Raw genomic sequence first — 19,021 nt, forward strand, 5'->3', positions numbered from 1 at the left:
CTGGTAAAATACTTTTTGCCATGATTGAAGGGGACTAAGAGTCAATACTTTGGACAGGTTTTCAGTAATAGAGTATGTATAATGATTAATAATATAAAATTTGATGAATTTTATATCAATATATAACACAATAAAATAATGCAGGTATGTGTAATTGATGACTTATTGATTTCTGAGAAGTGCAGTTGTTCCCTGTGCCATAAAATCATTGTATTCAGAAAACTATTCTTTTTTGAGGGATTTGAAACTTTTTATATTTTCTTTTGTGTGCTATAGGAAATAAGAATAAAAAATAAAATGTCACAATTTCCAAATTCTAATGTAGTCATTTAAAAATGATTACCAGAAAATATTTATTCTGTTGTAAGTATTACTAAACAGGGGCACCTGGGTGGTGCTGTTGGTTGAGCGTCTGACTCTTGGTTTTGGCTCAGGCCATGATCTCAGGGTCCTGGGAACAAGCCCTGTATCTGCTCGAGATTCTCCCCCTCTCTCTTTGGGCATCCCCCACTCTCTCGCTCTGTGAAATAAATAAATAAGTCTTTAAAAAAAAAAAAGAAAGTATTGCTGAACACAAATATTACATATTAAGGTGCTATCTTCATTAAACAGATTAAAATTAACTACTCCTTTCCCATTCTCCCACTGCATTTTGTATATGTGTCTTATTTTGTTTATATGTATTTAAATATTTTATTTTATATTTACTTAAATAGATTTATTTATTTTGTATGTATACAGTGTCTGTTTTTATTAGCTAGGGAGCTCCTGACAGGTAAGGCCAGTATTCTGTTCATTGTCTCTTCTACGGTGTATTATAGAAATGAGTTACTCAAAATGTGTATTACTATGACTGGAAATCACTCACATCATTTAACCTACTCAATGCCTGCTATTGCCAGAGAATAAGCAATGAACAGTACAAAAATCTCTGTCCTGAGAGCTTACATTTTGGTAAATAAAATAAATACATTAAATGTAGGGTTTGTTTGCTGGTGATAAGTGTTATGGAAAAAAGTAAAGACAGCGTATTGGTACAAGATGGCAGCATTTCAGCTTTGCATGGGGATCCCAGGAAAGGCCTGAGGGGAAAGGAATTTGAGTTAAGCTAAAGACTTGAGTAAAGACTGCAAGAAAGGCTAGACAAGCTTTGTCTAAACCTGGGGGCAGAGCACGGCAGGGAGGGGATAGGGAGCATAAGCACTCTGAGGCCGGCCTGAGGCCAGTGCGGGGGACAGAGTGAGCAAGCGGGAGAGTACAAGGAGTAAAGGCTATGTCATTGGGGCCTTCTAGGCCATGGTTAAGAATCTTGATTTTGACCTTGAGTGACATGAGAAGGCTTTTAGCAAAAGGGTTACTTTGCTTATACTGAAAAGGTTCAGTCTGGCTTTTGAGTTTGTATTTGGCTGCAGAGGAGCAAGAGCAGAAACACGGAAAACGGGGAGTTAAGAGATGAGGGTAACAACCCAATAACATGGTGGTGGCTTGGACCAGGACCCTAGTGGCAGAATCGATAAGCAGTGGTCTGATTCTGGATATGCCTTCCACAAGATTTATGGGGAGTGAGAGAAAGAGAGGCACCAAGGATGGACTCGAAGTGGAGGGATTATGTTGGCGCAACTGAGATGGAGAGACTGAGTGCAGAGGTTTGGAAGGGAAGGCCGGCAGCTCTGGTGTGGACACACTGTTGGAGACGCCTGTTAGACATGTAAGTGGAAATGCAAACAGGATATTAGATATGAACTCGGGAGTTCAGGACAGAGATCCAGGCTGGAGATATAAATGAGGGAGTTTTCAACCTAACAGTGGTATTTAAAACATCGAAACTAATTGAGCTCACAGGTGATGAGTGTAGACAGAGCCCTGGGGTGCGCCAAAGTTAAGGTGTCAGGAAGATGAAGAAGCAGCAAAGGCTAGTGCTGGACCCTACAAGAAAACAGTTCTATGAGAAGGGAACTGCTAATAACAAATATTGCTAGGAAGTCAAGCAGGAAGACAGATGAGGACTGAGAACTGGCCCTTGGATTTAGCCACATGGAGTTTAACAGGGACTTGACAAGAGCTGATGGGGAAGTCAGAAGGGAATGGGTTCAAGAGGGACTTGGAGGAGAGGAATTGGAGACACTGGTAGGGAGGAAATGAGTGATGGGAAAGTGGCTAAAGGAGGGTGGAACCAAAAAGTTTAAAAATGTCTTTATCCCCCCAAGAATGGAGAAGTAGCCTGTTTAGGGTGATGGGCATAATCAAGTACAGGGAGAATGTACTTGACATTTTAAGAAAGACAAGGGAGAATTGCTGGAGTAACATCCTCCAGTAGGGCATGAGGGGAGAGGTTGGGGCTGACCCTCAGTAAGAGCTGGGCAGTCATCTGTCCAGAGAAAGAGGGGAACAGGAAGGACAAAATAGGATGTCACAGATGTTCGTAGAGGAGTAAATGTGGGGAGGAAATTAATTGCCTAGCAGGATAATAGATGAGTTCTTTCCATTTTCTAATCTTTGCAAGATGTGTATTATTATATACTTTCAGAAGATATTAAAGAAAACAATTCATGCCGACATACGGGCTTCTGTGAGTAATGCAGTGAGCGCAGTTTTAAAGCCTACTCGATAAGCTTACTCTAGGGTCAAGAGCGACCTCTAGTGGTTCATTTGGGTCATTAATTTTTTTTCTTGTTTTCTTGCTCTTGAATGTACAAAATAGTACTATCCACATTTTAATTATTTTTAAGAAACAATTACGATATGCAGCTTGATTTCGAAAAATACCAGGCATCTGAGTAAAATAAACCCAAACCATCTGCAGTCCAAGCTGTAGTTGCTATTAATTATCATTATTTTCTCCTGTAAGTATATCATTCTTTGCCATACTGCCAATATTTACATTCATTCTGCTTCTTGAACCAGTGGTTTTATCAAACCCAGAGGAAGGACAACTGGTGGGCCATTGCTGATCCAAGACTGAGCAATCCTCTCAGTGCTACACAGAGTACAAACTCCTCAGATGTTTCATTCCTTGTTTCCCTTGATCTTTGGGTGTCACTGGGTTTCCTTTGCCTGGGATATCCCCTCATCCTGCATTAATTAACTCATTTCCTTATGTGAGTCTTTCCTGATCTTCCAGACTGCCGTAAATTTTCCCTGTTATATAATCTCACAATGACCCATGGGTCTGCCTTTTCCCCCAACTGTAATGAAATAGTCAATTTTGTAATGATTGTTTAATGTCTGTTTCTTCTGGTAAATCATGAGCCCTGTAAGGGTTGAGACTGTGTCTGGCTTTTTCACCACTGTCTCCTTAGCACTTAGTCCAGTGCTCAGCACATAATGGGGACTCAATAAATACCTATTGAATGAATAGATGGTATCCTGCAGGAGGTTCTTGCCATGCCCCTTTCAGGTCCCATTGCAGAAGAGATTGCATTTCAGAAATGGATTTCTATTTCTTGAATACAATTTGCAATTGCTTTAGGTGCACCTGTAACAGATATAACAATTTGTGACAAAACTGTTCCAGCTACTCTTTCAGTAGCTCAATTTAAATTTCTAGCCAGCAAAGCAACTCTTTACAAAGAAGGCTGAATCCTTAGATGTGACTCAGACCTTTATCAGACCATTTCCCCCCCAGAATAGAACCAATGGAAAGACAATAAAATTCAAATATAGAGGGAAGTACAGTGCAGCCATATCCATGACCCCAACCCACACAGTGTTACTTATTCTCAGATTTAGAAACATTTTGCCACCTATAGGACTTAACTCAGCAACAGGACCACTAAAATGGACACGATGATAGTGTTTACCTGCCTTTATGTCACCCCAGCCTCATCTTTAGACTCTTTCTGAGAGCTTCTATTTAACACCAGAGATGGGTAAGAGGGGAATGGTTGGTTGTGACATACCACACCACAGTTTCTTGTGTTCAAGACTTGTGACTTGGAATTGAGTGGGAACAGAGTAAATACTCTAAGCAGGAAGTTGTCAGAGTCTATTTGGAAATTCTGTTATTATGGTATCCTCTGTCCCTCTTCCCCAATTCTTGGCATTATAATTTTGATGTAGTCCTTCCAGGGCCCTGAAAGAGGGTTTCTTCTAATCCTTGTCCAAAGACAGGATTTTCCTAAAATCACAACTTTAACATTTTTATGTAGGCACATATGATGATTAACCCTACTCAATAAGAATTTTGTTTATTTTGAACACCTTCAGATTAAATCATCAGAATTAATATACATACGTATATCTGTGGCAATGTTCTCTCACACTTGTTCCTTCCTCTCCTGGATCTCTTCCTCATGTGGTTCATGTGGATGGCTCCTTGTCATCCTTTGGGTCTCAGAGAGGCCTCAGAGAGGGTTGGCCTGACCACACAATCTAATTAGTCCCCTCTTACTTTCCTTTCTCTCTCATAGACCCTGTTATTTTCTTTCATACCATTTATCGCAAGTCTTCATATATTTATTGTGTGTTCATTAATTGTCTATTCCACTAGACTGTAAGGTTCCCAAGGGCAGGGACTTTGTTTTGTTCACTTTTGTATTCCTAGGTCCTCGCACCGTGTTTGACGTATAGTTGGTGCTTCCTAAACAACTGAATAAACGAATATTTCCTTTGTCGTTTCACTTATACTTGTTCCTTCTACTGCACTTTAGTTCCTGCTACTGCATTGTAACTCTCTGGGGGATAGGAGACAACTCCATTGCCCCTTCCCTCCATCACGGAGTACAGAGAAGGCAATTCCCTTGTTGAGGAGCCCAAGGCTTCTCCTGGGCTGCTGTCACGCACCCCAAAGGTGCACAGTGATTCTATTAGTGATAGCGTGTTTGAGTCAGGAGAGCTCTCAAAAATGTTTTTACAGTTCCACTCACGGTTCTTGGGGACCCAAAAGTGAGAACTACTGCCATTACAATTAGGTGACAATTAGCACAATGTTGAAGTATGCGTGCGTGTGTTAATTTGCATAACGAACCGAGGCGTCCTACACCATCTCTCTGAAATGAAATCCAGATGGATAGACACATCCTTCCTTCCTTCCTTGCGCGGCAGGAAGCTGAGCCTCCTGCAGCAGCTCCTCTGCCCAATGGGGGGCGGCAGCATCCTAGTAACTCGCTCCCTGAAAATGTGTAGGTGGGTGGAGAGAGATTCGCGTTCAAAGTCTTTTTGACTCTACCGCTCTCCGTAGCTTCTTAGCCCGCTTGAGTTTCAATGCGCGTTGTTGTTTGACGAAGGGAGTCCTATACACCGCCTGCTGCTCTCCTGATCATGGCTTCTCCGAGTTCCTTCACCTACTATTGCCCTCCATCTTCCTCCCCCGTCTGGTCAGAGCCGCTGTACAGTCTGAGGCCCGAGCACGCACGGGAGCGGTTGCAGGACGACTCGGTGGAAACAGTCACGTCCATAGAACAGGTGAGGTGGCCGCACTGAGCGTGGCGCCCACGCGGGGGCTTCTGGGAGCGGGAGTCCCGTCCGCAGGGCCGTGGGCGTGCGGAACTCACCGGGGAACTACTACTCCCACAGTGCACTGCGGCGCCTCCCCTCTGGGAAGCTCTGGGAGCCCAGGCTTGGTTGGGTTGGGGAATGAAGCGTTTGTGGGGCCAGGTTGGGGAGGGGTCGTTTTCAGGGTTGGGTTTGGAGGGAAGGACAGTACCTGGTTTCTCTCTGCCTAAGGAAGCGGAGAGAATCGTGTTCTGTGCCTGGAGGACTGAAGCAGCCCGGGCGGGTCAGACAGCCAGTTTCATTCGCCGGGACATTGGGAGGTTTTCAGATGGGTAGTGCACTTTCCTCGCCCTGCTCGTAGTTTTGGGACTTAGAGGGGAGAAGAACTGGCCTGACTGCGATCATGCCATTCCAGGATCTGTTTAATTGCTGACCTGCAGTGCTAGGCGTAGGGCCTGCCTCGTGGGTGGGCATTTTAGTAGTCATTCAATCATTTGAGCGCCAGCAAAGTATTGGACACAACGTGAAGCGCTAGAAATACAAAGAAAAGAACAGTTTCTGACCAAGAGCGTGGCACAGCCTGGTTGAGGAAAGCAATACTGTCTGGAAAGCGCTATAATAAAATTATACATTTTTAGACGACTTATCCTTCATTCATTAAGGCCTCGAACCTATAATTTTGAACAGTGCTTGAGGAATGAGTAATGAACTCTAGTTTTGTTTTTCTTTTCATTCTCCATTTGGAATTGTACCCAAGTTATTGTGGAAATGTTTGCCCATCCGTCACTAGAAGTGGTTGAGGTGATTCATTTTAGTACTAACAAGCATCAGGCGTTAGTACTAACAAATAAAATACATCTCTTAGTAAGGTCAGTACCCAGGCTTACCCTCGGAGGGACTTGCTTTGACTTTCATACCTGAACTTGGAAGCCTGCATTTTGGCAAAATTAGTAGTGATAGTTATCATACTTTATATTTATGACTATGAACATAATTATAACTTTATAACAAAAAAATAAGGACTTGAATTATACGCATAGTAGCTGAAAGAATATTATAACTGAAGATTTATGCTACATGGGTTTTAACCCTTTCCTTTTGAATCTAGCTCCCCAGCTTAAAGTTAGCCCACCAGTGTGTCTTTCTACAGAACTCTTTTGCGAAAGATTGCAAAGAAATCTCCCATCAATGAAAAACATACAGAATCTTTGCAGTATTCCTAAGTGACGGGCTGTAGAGTTCATTCAGGTCAAGCTTTTTCCTTTATATGTGAGGTAAGACTATTGGGTCACTTTTTATGTATTTAACTGACCCAGCAGATAAGGATATGGACAGAATACTAGTGGAGAAAAGGAAATCAGAAGCGGGTCTGTTAATTTAGAGACCGGGACAGAGACTTACAGGGTTAAAGGGGCAAGTCAAAAACAAGAACATTATCAGGAGTTTTACTGATCTGCTCGCTTTTTCCTATACTACTTTATTTTTCAGTTGAGTGTCCCTGCTTAGTTCCTACCAGGAAATACTAGCACTTATATTTTAAATGTCTAGGCGTAATAAGTGATGCAAAAATGGATGCAACAAGAGTCTGGGCTGCCAAAGGGTCAGCCAAGGCCAGGGCTAGGCGCCGATATGGAACATTGTTATTATAGGGTGTCTTTCAAATCTAGGCCCAACTATGTGATAGATAGTAGAGCATCTTGTTTGTCTTTTCCATCATTCTTCCAGTTCATAGTTTAAAAGTCTGGGATAAACAGTTCCAGAGAGTAGGAAGATGATGCAGTATCTCATACAAATGGTTACCTCAGTGTCAACACTACTAATAATCTAGTATCCATTTACTGAGTCCTAGTTCTGTGCTAAATGTGCTAAATGCTCTCTATACATTGTATCACTCAACCATGTTCCATTTCACAGACAAGAAAACTGAGGCTTGGAGAGGTACTAGGTGGGTAGGTTAATGATGATATATATTCATAAGAAATACCAACCTTGTTGGGGGAGTTGTCTACAGAAGATACTAGTTATTCTAGTATCTTGGTTCCGCCCATTTATTCATAGGGATTTACTGACATGGTTTAATTTTGTGCCATTGCCAATAAGAACAAATGCTTATCTCCTGTTTCCTGTCTGATTATCAGGAGACTTTATTCTTTTGTTAAGCAACAATTTGATAATAGGAATTAAACCTATAAACAGTGTAAGGAACCCTTAGCTATGGATTCTTCTGTTCTATTCATTCACATTTTTATTCGTTCAACAAATACTTGAGTGTCTTCTCTGGGCCAGGCTCTGTTCAAGGCACTGGACAATAAGGCAATAAACAAAAGAGGCCAAGTTGGTACCTTTATGAAACTTTTCTTCTAGGCCAGGGAGACAGTCAACAAAAAAGGGAAAAATATCTATCTATCTATCTATCCATCCATTCATCCATCCGTCTATCTAAATATCCATCTTCTGTCTATCTGACTTCAAAAAGAAGTGCTGTGGAGAAAAAGCCACAGGATAGGAGAGATGAAGTATGCCAGGAATGGGTGGGGTAGGAGCAGGAACGGTTTTTATATCAGATGGTAAGGGAAAGCATCTGATGATGTGCTTGCCACTTGAGCTGAGACCTGAAGTAAGTGAGGGAACAAGCCATGTGTGTGTCAGCAAGAAGCATTCTGGGCAGAGAGAGCAGCAAGTATAAAGGACCTGAGGCCTCCCTAGTGACTGGTGAGTGAAGAGTCACTGTGAGGAGAGAGGTTAGTAAACAGGAGAATAGGAGATGAGATCTGATCGTGTGGGGCCTCACAGACCACTGTAAGTATACTTTCAGTTCTCCTGAGTGAGGTGGGGAGCCCTTTGGCTGGATAGCTTCTTTTAACCTCCCCAGATCCACTCTATCCTTTTCCACCCGGCTCTGCAGATGTGCCCCAAGAGGTGGACCTGCGTGGACAGGCTCCCTCGCCTTATGGCTTCTGGGTGTATTTGGCCATGGGGCATACTGATAGGGGATGAGAGAGAGGCAGAATTAGACCAGCACATTTACTCCTTTCCTGAGAGATTGCGTGGTCTGGAGGGTTTCTAGACTTGAGGTCACAACTCTTTTCAGGTGCCTTCCATTGGAGCTCTCTGGCACCCTTTCCACGCCTTCTCTTCACACTTTTCAGGCCTAGGGGGGGATTGAGTACCCCTGTGTTGCCTATCCTAGAGTACTGCACTCTCTCTTGTGGTTTCCCTACACCTGCCTACATCTTTGTAACTAGTTCCTTTATAAACTCCCCTCAAATCACCCACTTTGAACGTGTCATCTGTTTCCTGCCAGGAGTCAGACTGATCCAGGATCTGAGAGCTTTGACCGATCTGACTAGCATTTTAACAGGCCCATGTAGGTCACTGTTGGGATTGTGAGGAGGTGAAGAGGGGTGCAAGGGGACCAGTTAGGAGGCTGTGGCAGTAATCCAGGTGATGTATGATGGCAACTTAGCTCAGGGCTGTGGTGGTGGAGGTAATGAACAGTGGTCAGGTTCTGGGTATTTTTAAAGATTTCTGCCTTGACAAGCTGTTTCCCTGACGGGTTGGTACATGAACGTTTTACAACTCTAGAAAACAAGCTGTGGTTGTCTTCCTTTTTTGTGCTATCTGCAGTTACCCCTTTTGCAAATGCTCTGTGATTCAGTCTAGTAGGTTGATACCGGCATAGTCTCAGAGGTAGCAAGCCTGCCAAAAACAGCTGTTTACAGAAGGTACTACTGCTGTTTTTCTTTTAGTTTGTCCTTAGAAACAGGGGTAAAAGCATCCTCCACTTGAAATGGCATGAGGTCATTAGACAGCATTCAGTCAAGTGACAGTCAACTATGAGGAGTATCTGGAATGATTATCAGTCCTAGTTCCTGCCCTCAAAATTCTTTTCTCATAGAGAGAAAAAAGAATATGCCTGAAGCAACCACAGAATAATTTACAGAAGCACGTGTAAGTGCTAAATGATGACTGCATTGCGCAAGGGTTTGGGGGAGCGGAAGCCATATGTTGTGGGCTGAGGTGGTCAGGACAACTTCATGGAGGATGTCGGATGGTAAAGGATGGAGTTGGGGGGGTAGCCATTCCAGTGAGAGAAGCTGGTAGGAGGGAAGACTCCACCCTACCGGGCATGGAGGGGGCATGTCAGCTGTGGTAAGAAATTAGGTCAGCTGGGTGGGTGAAGCCAGTGGGATTGGGGGTGGGTGTTGGGAGTGGGATGGAGACAGGCTGAGGAGCTGGTTTCAAGTGTCGACTTTTTTCAAGTTATAATCTCTGAAAGATTATTAAATGGAGGTGAAACAAGTCACTGAATATAATCAAACTTACTAGTTTTTTGTGCTTCTGATAAAAGAGATCAGAGCTCTGCTTGGTTACATCGTCAACAGGCTAGCTATGGTGAATTGGTTTTACTGTATTGAAATTCAGCATGTATCATGTTGCTCAACTCTAAGACAATTCCAAATATCAAATTTCCCCCAATTTCCCTATTAAAAAGTCCAAAAAAAGTTTTTTTGGCCAACTTGAAAATACATGTACTTTTAAGTATGTAAGTGAACAAATCAAAATTTACATTTAAATTTAGGTACATGTACCTGTTTAGAATCACACCCTGTAAAATCACACTAATTTAGAAATATTGTTTTTCCTCTTTATTTATAAAAAAATTTTCTCCAAAATCTCCACGTACATCTTTGACTTTAGTATTTTTATCTTGCTGGAGCCACATTTTGGGTAAACCAATGTGTTTTTCCAGACCACATTTTCAGTGTTTTGAGATAAATCCCTTTTAAATATGGGCAGGAATATTTTATCCCAAGTTACAGGTACCCACCTGTGTAACATTAGGGTCCTTTTACAACGTGTCCAGTTGGTGTATATCTGTGATCACCACGACTTAACTACTATTCATTTTTTAAGATGATCTTTAGAAGGGTTTACAGTGGCAACTTAACAGGCAGAAGTGTGAGTTCATATCCTCAGGAATGATTGCTAAATCTGTGCTTAATTTGTCATCTTTCTTTGGTACCATCAGCTTACCTCTATAAGCAGCCAAAACAAACCTTGGTTGAGGTTGTTTTAGGCTGAGTAGGTCAACCCCAACTGGTACTTTGTATTCAAAACAAAGGATTGAAAGAATTCCTTATAGGAAGAGGTGCATTGTAAGGATTGCTTAGGAATGCCTTGTTTTTCCTGAGGGTTTTTTATTTTGTTTTGTTTTGTTTTAGAGAAATCCTTGCCTTACACTTAACCTACTAATGATTCTTTTACTGAATCTTCAGCATTAGCGTGAGTATCAGGCAGCAAGTCCACTTTCTGGAAGGGTCCTCCTTTGGGAGAGAGGGGGAGATGTAGGAAGGAGGGACGTGACAGTTCATGGTATGAAAGTTGGTGCCTCATTAGATCGGCTTTAGATAGATGCTGTGGAAGAGATGGTTTTCACCTCTCATCCATGAATAGAAATTATTCTGTGTTCTGAGCAGCCTCATTCCATCTGGCATTATTTTGGGGCTCCTGACAGTTACCAAGCTAAGTCCTTTAGGACACAAAACAGGCTCGTAGACATTTATAGCTTCTGGGGCCATAGTTCTTAGGTATAAAGTAAGCAGACACGCCAGAGGGTGAGCACTTCATTCTTTGGATTTTAACGATCCCATTCTATCATTATTAATTTATCATTTTTCTTTTAGTTAAGCTTTACCTCATGTGCACATTAACAGAAACCAACAGTACTGAGGAAATGGAAGTGTGGACACCAGCAGGAACCAAAGGACGAGGGACTGGGGAAAAGATTGAACCAGCAGACCTCAAAGAAGGGGGACTGTGGACTGATTCCAAACCAATGGAGAATTGCAGCCACCACCACTAGTTCCCAGCGTGGAATCTGAAGATAGAACCGAGGGCTGGGGCTTAGAAGTTACTGCAGCTTGGCTAATAGAAGGCCCTGTGTGCACCACCAGCAATTTCCAGTCTGGATTAAACCAGCAGACTCCATTAATGGGGACTGTGGACTGGAACTGGGGAAGGGATTCCAACGTGGAATTGCAGATTCAACCAAGGGCTGAGGACTGGGGCTAGGCCCACCAGTAACCCTAGACTGGAAAGCCAGTCAGATGGGGAGCTCCACTGAGCGAGCTTGCTGGCAGTCCTCAGAAATGGCGAGAAAGACCGTGAACTCAGAAGGGTTTGCAGGGCACCACACCTGTTTCTTGTTGTCTCCAGATGCCACCACAAATTTGCTTTGGATCCCAATGCTGCCACCTAATCTGTTAAAGACCAAAATTCAACTGAATAAATTTGAAGATCTAATTGGCTTTAGTAAACAATTCATTAATCGGGCAGCATCCCATTTAGCAAGTAGAAATGAACTCCAAAGGGCTACAGAAAGGGAAAGGTTTTAAAGGCACACAGAAGAAAAGGTTTATTTTGGGTGAGGTCCCCCTTCCATGGTCATGTCCACAGAGAGGGCCCATGTGACAGGTTACCTTACTGGCATTCTTGACTGGTTAAGATTACATTTCTGGGGGAGGTTGAAAGTGCAATTAGGTTAGGTATTAAGCCCCAGTTTGGTGACCTAGCATAAGTGACTTTATTTTGGGCCTGTGGCTTTCTTTTTAACACTGTTGTTGATTTTTTTAATCCCTTTTTCTCTTGATGGACAACTGAGCTATTTCTAGATTTTGGATATTAATGGCTATAAATGCTACGTTCTTGTAGAAGTCTTTTTTATGAGCATATGTTTTCATTTCTGTTGAGCGAAGACCTAAAAGCGGAATTGTTGGATCATAGGGTGGGTGTATGCTGAGTTTTATAAGAGACTGCTCTCCTTTTTCAGAGTGGTTGTACATTTTATACCCTCACTTGCATTGTATAATAAGAGTGCTGGTTGCTCTATGTCCTCGCCAACATTTGGTGTTGTTGGTTTTTTCAACTTGAGTCATTCTGCCGGTGGTTGTGGGTGGTACTGTTAAGGAAAAAGTTATTTGTGACACTTGTTAAAGGAAGTCTCTGCTCAAGACTTTATTACTACAGTGACGTTTGCAGTAGGGGAGAAAGATTGGGCTCAACTCTGAATACGACAAGGGAAACTGGGAATTTATAGCCAAGGAGCAAGGTAGAGGGATTCCTGGATGGATGGGAACTTACTAAGAGGAATGGTCAGGGGAAAGGAGGAATTCTGGGTAAGCCAATTTAACAGGCTTCCTCCTAAAGGGAGGCCAGGGTGAGCAGACATCACTGGGGGATGATGGAGGATGAGGAACCCAGTCAGATTCTGAGAATGATCAGATATTATGGGGGATTCTGTCTAAACCAATTTGGTAGGATTCTTGCTAAAATTGGGTGATGAAAACATGGCCACAGAAGTACAAAAGTCAAGGCTTAGTTGGGATATGGATGTATCGTATGTGTGTCTGCAAATGTATTTGACTTTTCAGAAATTTTATGCCTAGATACAGTAGTCATGGTGAAATTTGGGTATTAAGTGTTTTGTTTTGATATGACTTGATTCTTAATAATTCCCTCCAACATTTTATTATAAAAAATTTCAAATATACCGAACAATTGACAGCATCTGTTTACCCTCCACCTCATCTTTGTCCTTCATATAAACTGTTAAAGGATAAATTTTAAAAGAGGATAAAATCAAGACTCATACAAACATAAAATGAACACACCAAAGATTTTATTTAACTCGTGGAACTGATAAGATAGGATAACTAGTTCAGAAGAGAACCCGAAGTGCCACGCATTCACAGACAAGTAGGTGCTGAGATGCTCAGATGCAGGTAAGAATGCTGAGGTGAATTTACAAATGCATGCAAAACTCGTCAATATACATACAGTGATCACTAATTGCATTTTACCAGATACCATATTCATGTCTATGGGTAGAAATTATTTGCATAACTATCAGTTTTCTACAAATTAACTTCTACACATGCAGAGTGTGAAACAGCCTAGTTAAGGACAAAAGAGGAGGTAAGCCAATGGATCATCTAGCCAGGACACAATTTCTTCTGTGTGTATGTGTGTGTACACACGTGTATATATGTATATACTAATTTTTTCTGAATCTTTGACAATAAGATAATAATAAAGCATGCACCTCCAAAGAATAACATTCTTCTACATAAGGACAATAACATCACACCTAAGATAATAAAATAATTCTATAATATCATCTAATATCCCATTTTAAATTTTTAAATTTCCCCAATTGTCCCAAGAATCTTTCTATCTCTTTGTGTGTATGTGTGTTTTGAACTAGTCAAAGTTACTTTTTTTTTTTTCCAGGCTATTTAAGAATTTTGAAGAGCTAATAATCCCTTGGGACTAAAACTTCTGGTGACTAATCCGGTGGCCTTTCTTATTTCATATAGCAGTGTTTCTGAAACAGGTCAGATGCTTTAGCCTGTCACCTCCTCCCAAAAGAGTCATATCATTTTCGTTAACATGGTCATGAGCTGTGTGCCCTGTGCCCAAGGGAAATGAACCTATGGACCATTTGCTATTTATACAAAAGAAAGTTATCTGTTGTTATGGGGCTGTTAATCAGCCTTTGTATTGTACCTGGTTGCTGACTGCCTTGCCTGTTGGGGTTCTCATGCTGAAAGGAGAGACTAACTAGAATATAATAGTCTCTTCCTTTGGGATGGAAAGGAAGCATGAAAATCCAAGATAAAATGAGAGCTCAGGGAAAGTGGGCATGGTTTAACATCTGTATGTAGTATTGAGGCTGATTTTTTTTTTAATTCTGTTTTGAGAGCTATATAATGTTCAGAGTTTTCATGTCTAGGGTAACTTTGTTTTTTTAATACTTAATGCCAGTTCTCTTATATTTAAAGTGAGGATTTTGATAAATTCTTTTTTTTTTTTTTAAAGATTTTATTTATTTGACAGAGATAGAGACAGACAGCGAGAGAGGGAACACAAGCAGGGGGAGAGGGAGAGGAAGAAGCAGGCTCATAGTGGAGGAGCCTGATGTGGGGCTCGATCCCATAACGCCGGGATCACGCCCTGAGCCGAAGGCAGACGCTTAACCGCTGTGCCACCCAGGCGCCCCGGATTTTGATAAATTCTTAAAAAGGAATTTAGCTGTAGGGGTGCCTGGGTGACTCAGTCGTTAAGCACCCGCCTTCAGCTCAGGTCATGATCCCAGCGTTCTGGGATCGATCCCCGCATTGGTCTCCCTGCTCAGCGGGAAGCCTGCTTCTCCCTCTCCCACTCCCCCTGCTTGTGTTCCCTCTCTCTGTATCAAATAAATAAATAAATAAATCTTAAAAAGAAAGGAATTTAGCTATAGATCTTGCCTGTAGATATTAAGCAGTTGTTATGAGTACTTTCCTTAATTCTATCCCAAAGGTTAAATTTCTAAATCTACTAATGTATTAGAGGTCCCCAAGACCAACTCTAGTTGATTCACCACAGGGATTCAGAGAACTCAGCATATAGTTGTACTCATGGTTATGATTTATTACAGCAAGAGGCTACAAAGGAAAATCAGCAAGTGAAAGGCTCTTAGTATAGTCCGGAGGAAATCAGACACAAGCTTCCAAGAGTCTTCTCCCAGCGGAGTCACATAGGACGTACTTAATTTCTCAGGCATCAAATTGTGACAACACATGCAAAGTGTTGTCTACCAGACAAACTTCTTAGAGACTTTTTGCTCATGGTTTTTACTGGGGGTTGGTCACATATGCACCTTCTGCCTAGCACGTCTCAAAATTTCAGACTCTGAGAAAAAAGTAGCTGCTCAGCATAAACCAGGGTGTTCACGCAGTTTCAGCACAGGGAGCCACTCATCAGTTCTTGGAATGGTGGGGACCCTCCCCAAGTTCAGGTTTCTAGACACCAGCTAGGGGTCAACCGTTCAAGCTGGTTTTTCTAAGGATAGCAGTCTCACACCTGCTATGGTCACTCCTTTGTATATGACTAGCTTATTTCCTTTGCTTCTGCTACACAAAGCGGAGCAAAGAATGCTTGCGTCTTCTCAGTAACACATTTACTCAGATTTTATATAACACTTGGCAGGCCATATGGGGAGAAGGGAAGACAAAAAAGGATGTTGCATGTTTTGGAGACGACTTTGATTTTCTCTTCGCCAGATGAGTTCTTTTTAATTTCTATATTAATCCATTACTATATTTCAAAAAAAATTGCAGGCGTATTGCTAAGTATTATTTTTAAAGTTGTACTCTAGAAACCGTGCTGTGTGCTCTAAGGTGATCTTTTTCTAAAATATACCTGTTCCTAAAGACAACACGTAGAATGGGAGTAAATTTTGTTTTTTTAAGGTTCTCAGGTTTAAAGGTTCTCATCTATTTTGAAAGAAAGAATGAGAGCAGGGGGGAGGGGCAGAGGGAAAGAATCTCAAGCAGATTCCCGACTGAGTGGGGAGCCTGATGTGGGCCAGACCCCGTGACCCCAAGATCATGACCTGAGCTGAAACCAAGAGTCAGTAGCTCAGCCTACTGAGCCACCCAGGTGCCCCATAGAATGGGAGTAAATTTTTGTAAATCATGATCTGATAAGGGACTTGTATCTAGAATACATAAGAAGTTATTACAGGGGCGCCTGGGTGGCACAGCGGTTGAGCGTCTGCCTTTGGCTCAGGGCGTGATCCTGGCGGGATCGAGCCCCTCAGGCTCCTCCGCTATGAGCCTGCTTCTTCCTCTCCCACTCCTCCTGCTTGTGTTCCCTCTCTCTCTTGGCTGTCTCTATCTCTGTCGAATAAATAAATAAAATCTTTAAAAAAAAAAAAAGAAGTTATTACAATTCAGTAATAAAAAGACAACCCAATTAAAAAAAAAAAAGAAGTATCTGAATAGACGTTCTCTAAAGGAGATATACAAATGGCCAATAAGCCCATAGAAAGATGCTCAACATCATTAGCCATCAGGGAATTGCAATCAAAACTACAATGAAATATTGCTTCTCTCCCACTAGTATGGATATAATCAAAACCATGGAGAGTAACGTGTTGGTGAGGATGTGAAGAAATTAGAATGCTCGTACATTTCTGTTGCTAATGTAAAATGCTATGACTGCTTTGGAAAACAGTCTGATAGCCCTTAAAGAGTTAAACACAGAGTTACCATATGGTCCAGCAATTCCACTCCTAGGTGTATACCTATACCTTAGTAGAAATGAAAACATATGCCCATCCGAAAACTTATACAAGAATGTTCATAGCGACTTTATTCATAATAGCCCCCAAATGGGAATAACCCAAATGCCCATCAAATGATGAATAACAGATAAAAAAAATGTGATATATCCGTAAAATAGAATATTACTTGGCAATAAAAAGAAACGAAGTACTGGTTCATGCCAAAACACGGATGAAGCTTGAAAACATTATGCTGAGTGAAAGAAGGTAGTCATGAAGGACCGTATGCTGTGTGATTACATTTTATGAAACATCCAGAATAAGCGAATCTATAAAGATAATTGAGGAGTAGTTGACAGGGACTGGGAGGATGGAGGGTTGGGAGTGACTGCTAAGGGCCGCAGGATTTCTTTTGGGGGTAGTTAAAATGTTCTAAAATTGATTGTGGTAATGGATGCACAACTCTGTGAATGTACTAAAAGCCGTTGAATGATACACTTTAAATGGATGAATTGAGTGCTGTGTGAATGATATCTCAACGAAGCTAACAGAAAAATATACCAGTTCTTAAAGAGAAGATAAAGGGAATTGTTATTGTCTATTTTTATCAACAGCTGACCTCTAACACTCAGGTATTTGTTGGAATTCATAACTTAGATTTTCAGACGTGAGTCCGTTACTAACTGCATTGGAATATCGCTTGTTCATTTGCAGAAGAGTGATTAGGAAATCTGAAGAGAAATGACACAGTGTTGGGAATATTTTAAGCACTTTCTGCCTTCTGTCTGTCAGGTATCCTAATTTAGCAGTAAAACTCCATTTTCCTCATCTAGTACTTGGCTGCTTATGTTGTCTGAGGGGGAGCTGAAGGTGGGTCTCCTCATGAAGGAGTTCTTGGCTGGACCCTTTTCTCTCTAGGGGTCTCAGTGTCAGAATGCGAAGGAGGCGATGGGCTCATCCATCAGCCTTGGGATATTATTAAGTCATGTGGATTTGAATCAGCTTGTATTTGGGTAAAGGAAGTGAGTTTTCCTCCCATTTTGTTTTTGTTTCATTCAGAATTCATCAATTTACTTAGTTGAAACAATATTGTAGGTAAATCTTTATTGCATGATCTTACTGACGTATGTTTCTTGTATATTTTTCTGTCCCTTTCAGCTTACAGCTAAGGAAGGCACATAACTGAGAAATGCAATCTGTCTTCCATTTAGGCTGGTGCTTTATGTTAGTCTTGTGTGAGAATCTGGAAAGGAAAAGAATTGTGAGGAATCGGGACAACTTCCTTATTCCTCCTGAGTCAGATTCTGACAGTGACTTCAGTCTGTTTTTTGAAGTATTATGAATTTCTAGCCATATTATCCCTCAAACTCATGTTCAGAGGCAAATATCAGAGTCTATCCTGAAACCAAGTATAAATGAATTTTAGATTGGCTGCCATTTTAGATGATTCACATCATTGCTCCCCTCATCATCACAAATACTTGCACATACGTCAAGGGCCCTAGACGCTCTAACTCAGTGGGTGATTCGGAAATAAGGAATACATTTTGAAATTCCCAGAGAGGACATTATTACGTATCTTGAAATTTCAATGAGGACATGCCTCACTACGAAGAACAGGGATGCCAGTGAAAGGAGAAACCCTGTCTCCTGTTAACCAACCCGCTTCCGCATTGCTGTATCCTTTCCTTATAGAAGCTAAACCATGTGACCAGGTTGTGGTAGATCTTGAGAGGAAACAGGTGATCTGGATTTTTTTGTGACCTGACCTTCTGGAATCCTTCGTATTATGGGACTGTGGAGTCCTGTGTGTGACATAGGACCAAGGACCAGATGTGCTATTTCATTGGTGTTTCAATGATTGATGTTCTTGTAAATCCCTTAGGGAGTTTTAATACTGTTCAATCTGTATTTAAGCGGTTCAGTCTGACAATAAGAAGTGTGACCCTTAGCAGGAATTAATTTTGTATTTGTGAACGGCCAGTTAAGTGGACACCTAAACGGCTTCCTAGAGCAGACAGGAGTCAATGTCTCAAGCAGAATGCCTTGTCTGCTCCCTAAGTAAGTGGTGCCAGTGTGCCAGAGTGCCGGACTCTATAACTGCCATTAGTTTGGATACATGGCTGTTTTACTGGAGAAGTGATGATAGTGCCAGCATGGTATAGGACATTCTCTCTGTTTCGTTTGTCCTGAGACTGCCATCCCGCAGAGCCCCTGAATCGAGTCTTAAAGTCCCATGAAGTACAAAACCACACCAAGCAACTGTAGCCAATGGGCATTTGTGGCAACTGGAAGAAAAAGTTGACAAGAGGATTCATTCGTATTTGTTTCTCTCTCCCATCTCCTGCATTCTTACCAGGCAAAAGTAGAAGAAAAGATCCAAGATGTCTTCAGTTCTTACAAGTTCAACCACCTTGTACCAAGGTAAGCTGTGGTTAGGAGTTTGGGGGGATCTGGGAGACACCACCTCCTGTGCAAGCC

At 41.7% G+C, this 19,021-nt stretch overlaps 1 protein-coding gene across 1 annotated transcript in view; it reads left to right on the top strand.

The window, feature by feature from the left end:
* The first annotated feature begins 5,152 nt into the window (after positions 1–5,152).
* FNTB (farnesyltransferase, CAAX box, beta) overlaps positions 5,153–19,021 on the top strand; it is a 64,704-nt gene continuing 50,835 nt past the window's right edge. Inside the window, exons 1-2 of the mRNA XM_002914168.4 lie at positions 5,153–5,403; positions 18,900–18,964. Coding sequence (XP_002914214.1) covers positions 5,260–5,403; positions 18,900–18,964 — 209 coding nt within the window. The 5' untranslated portion in view covers positions 5,153–5,259. The remainder of the gene's footprint in view (positions 5,404–18,899; positions 18,965–19,021) is intronic.

Source organism: Ailuropoda melanoleuca, chromosome 14 (genome assembly GCF_002007445.2).
Source record: "Ailuropoda melanoleuca isolate Jingjing chromosome 14, ASM200744v2, whole genome shotgun sequence".
In the NCBI taxonomy this organism is placed as follows: Eukaryota; Metazoa; Chordata; class Mammalia; order Carnivora; family Ursidae; genus Ailuropoda; species Ailuropoda melanoleuca.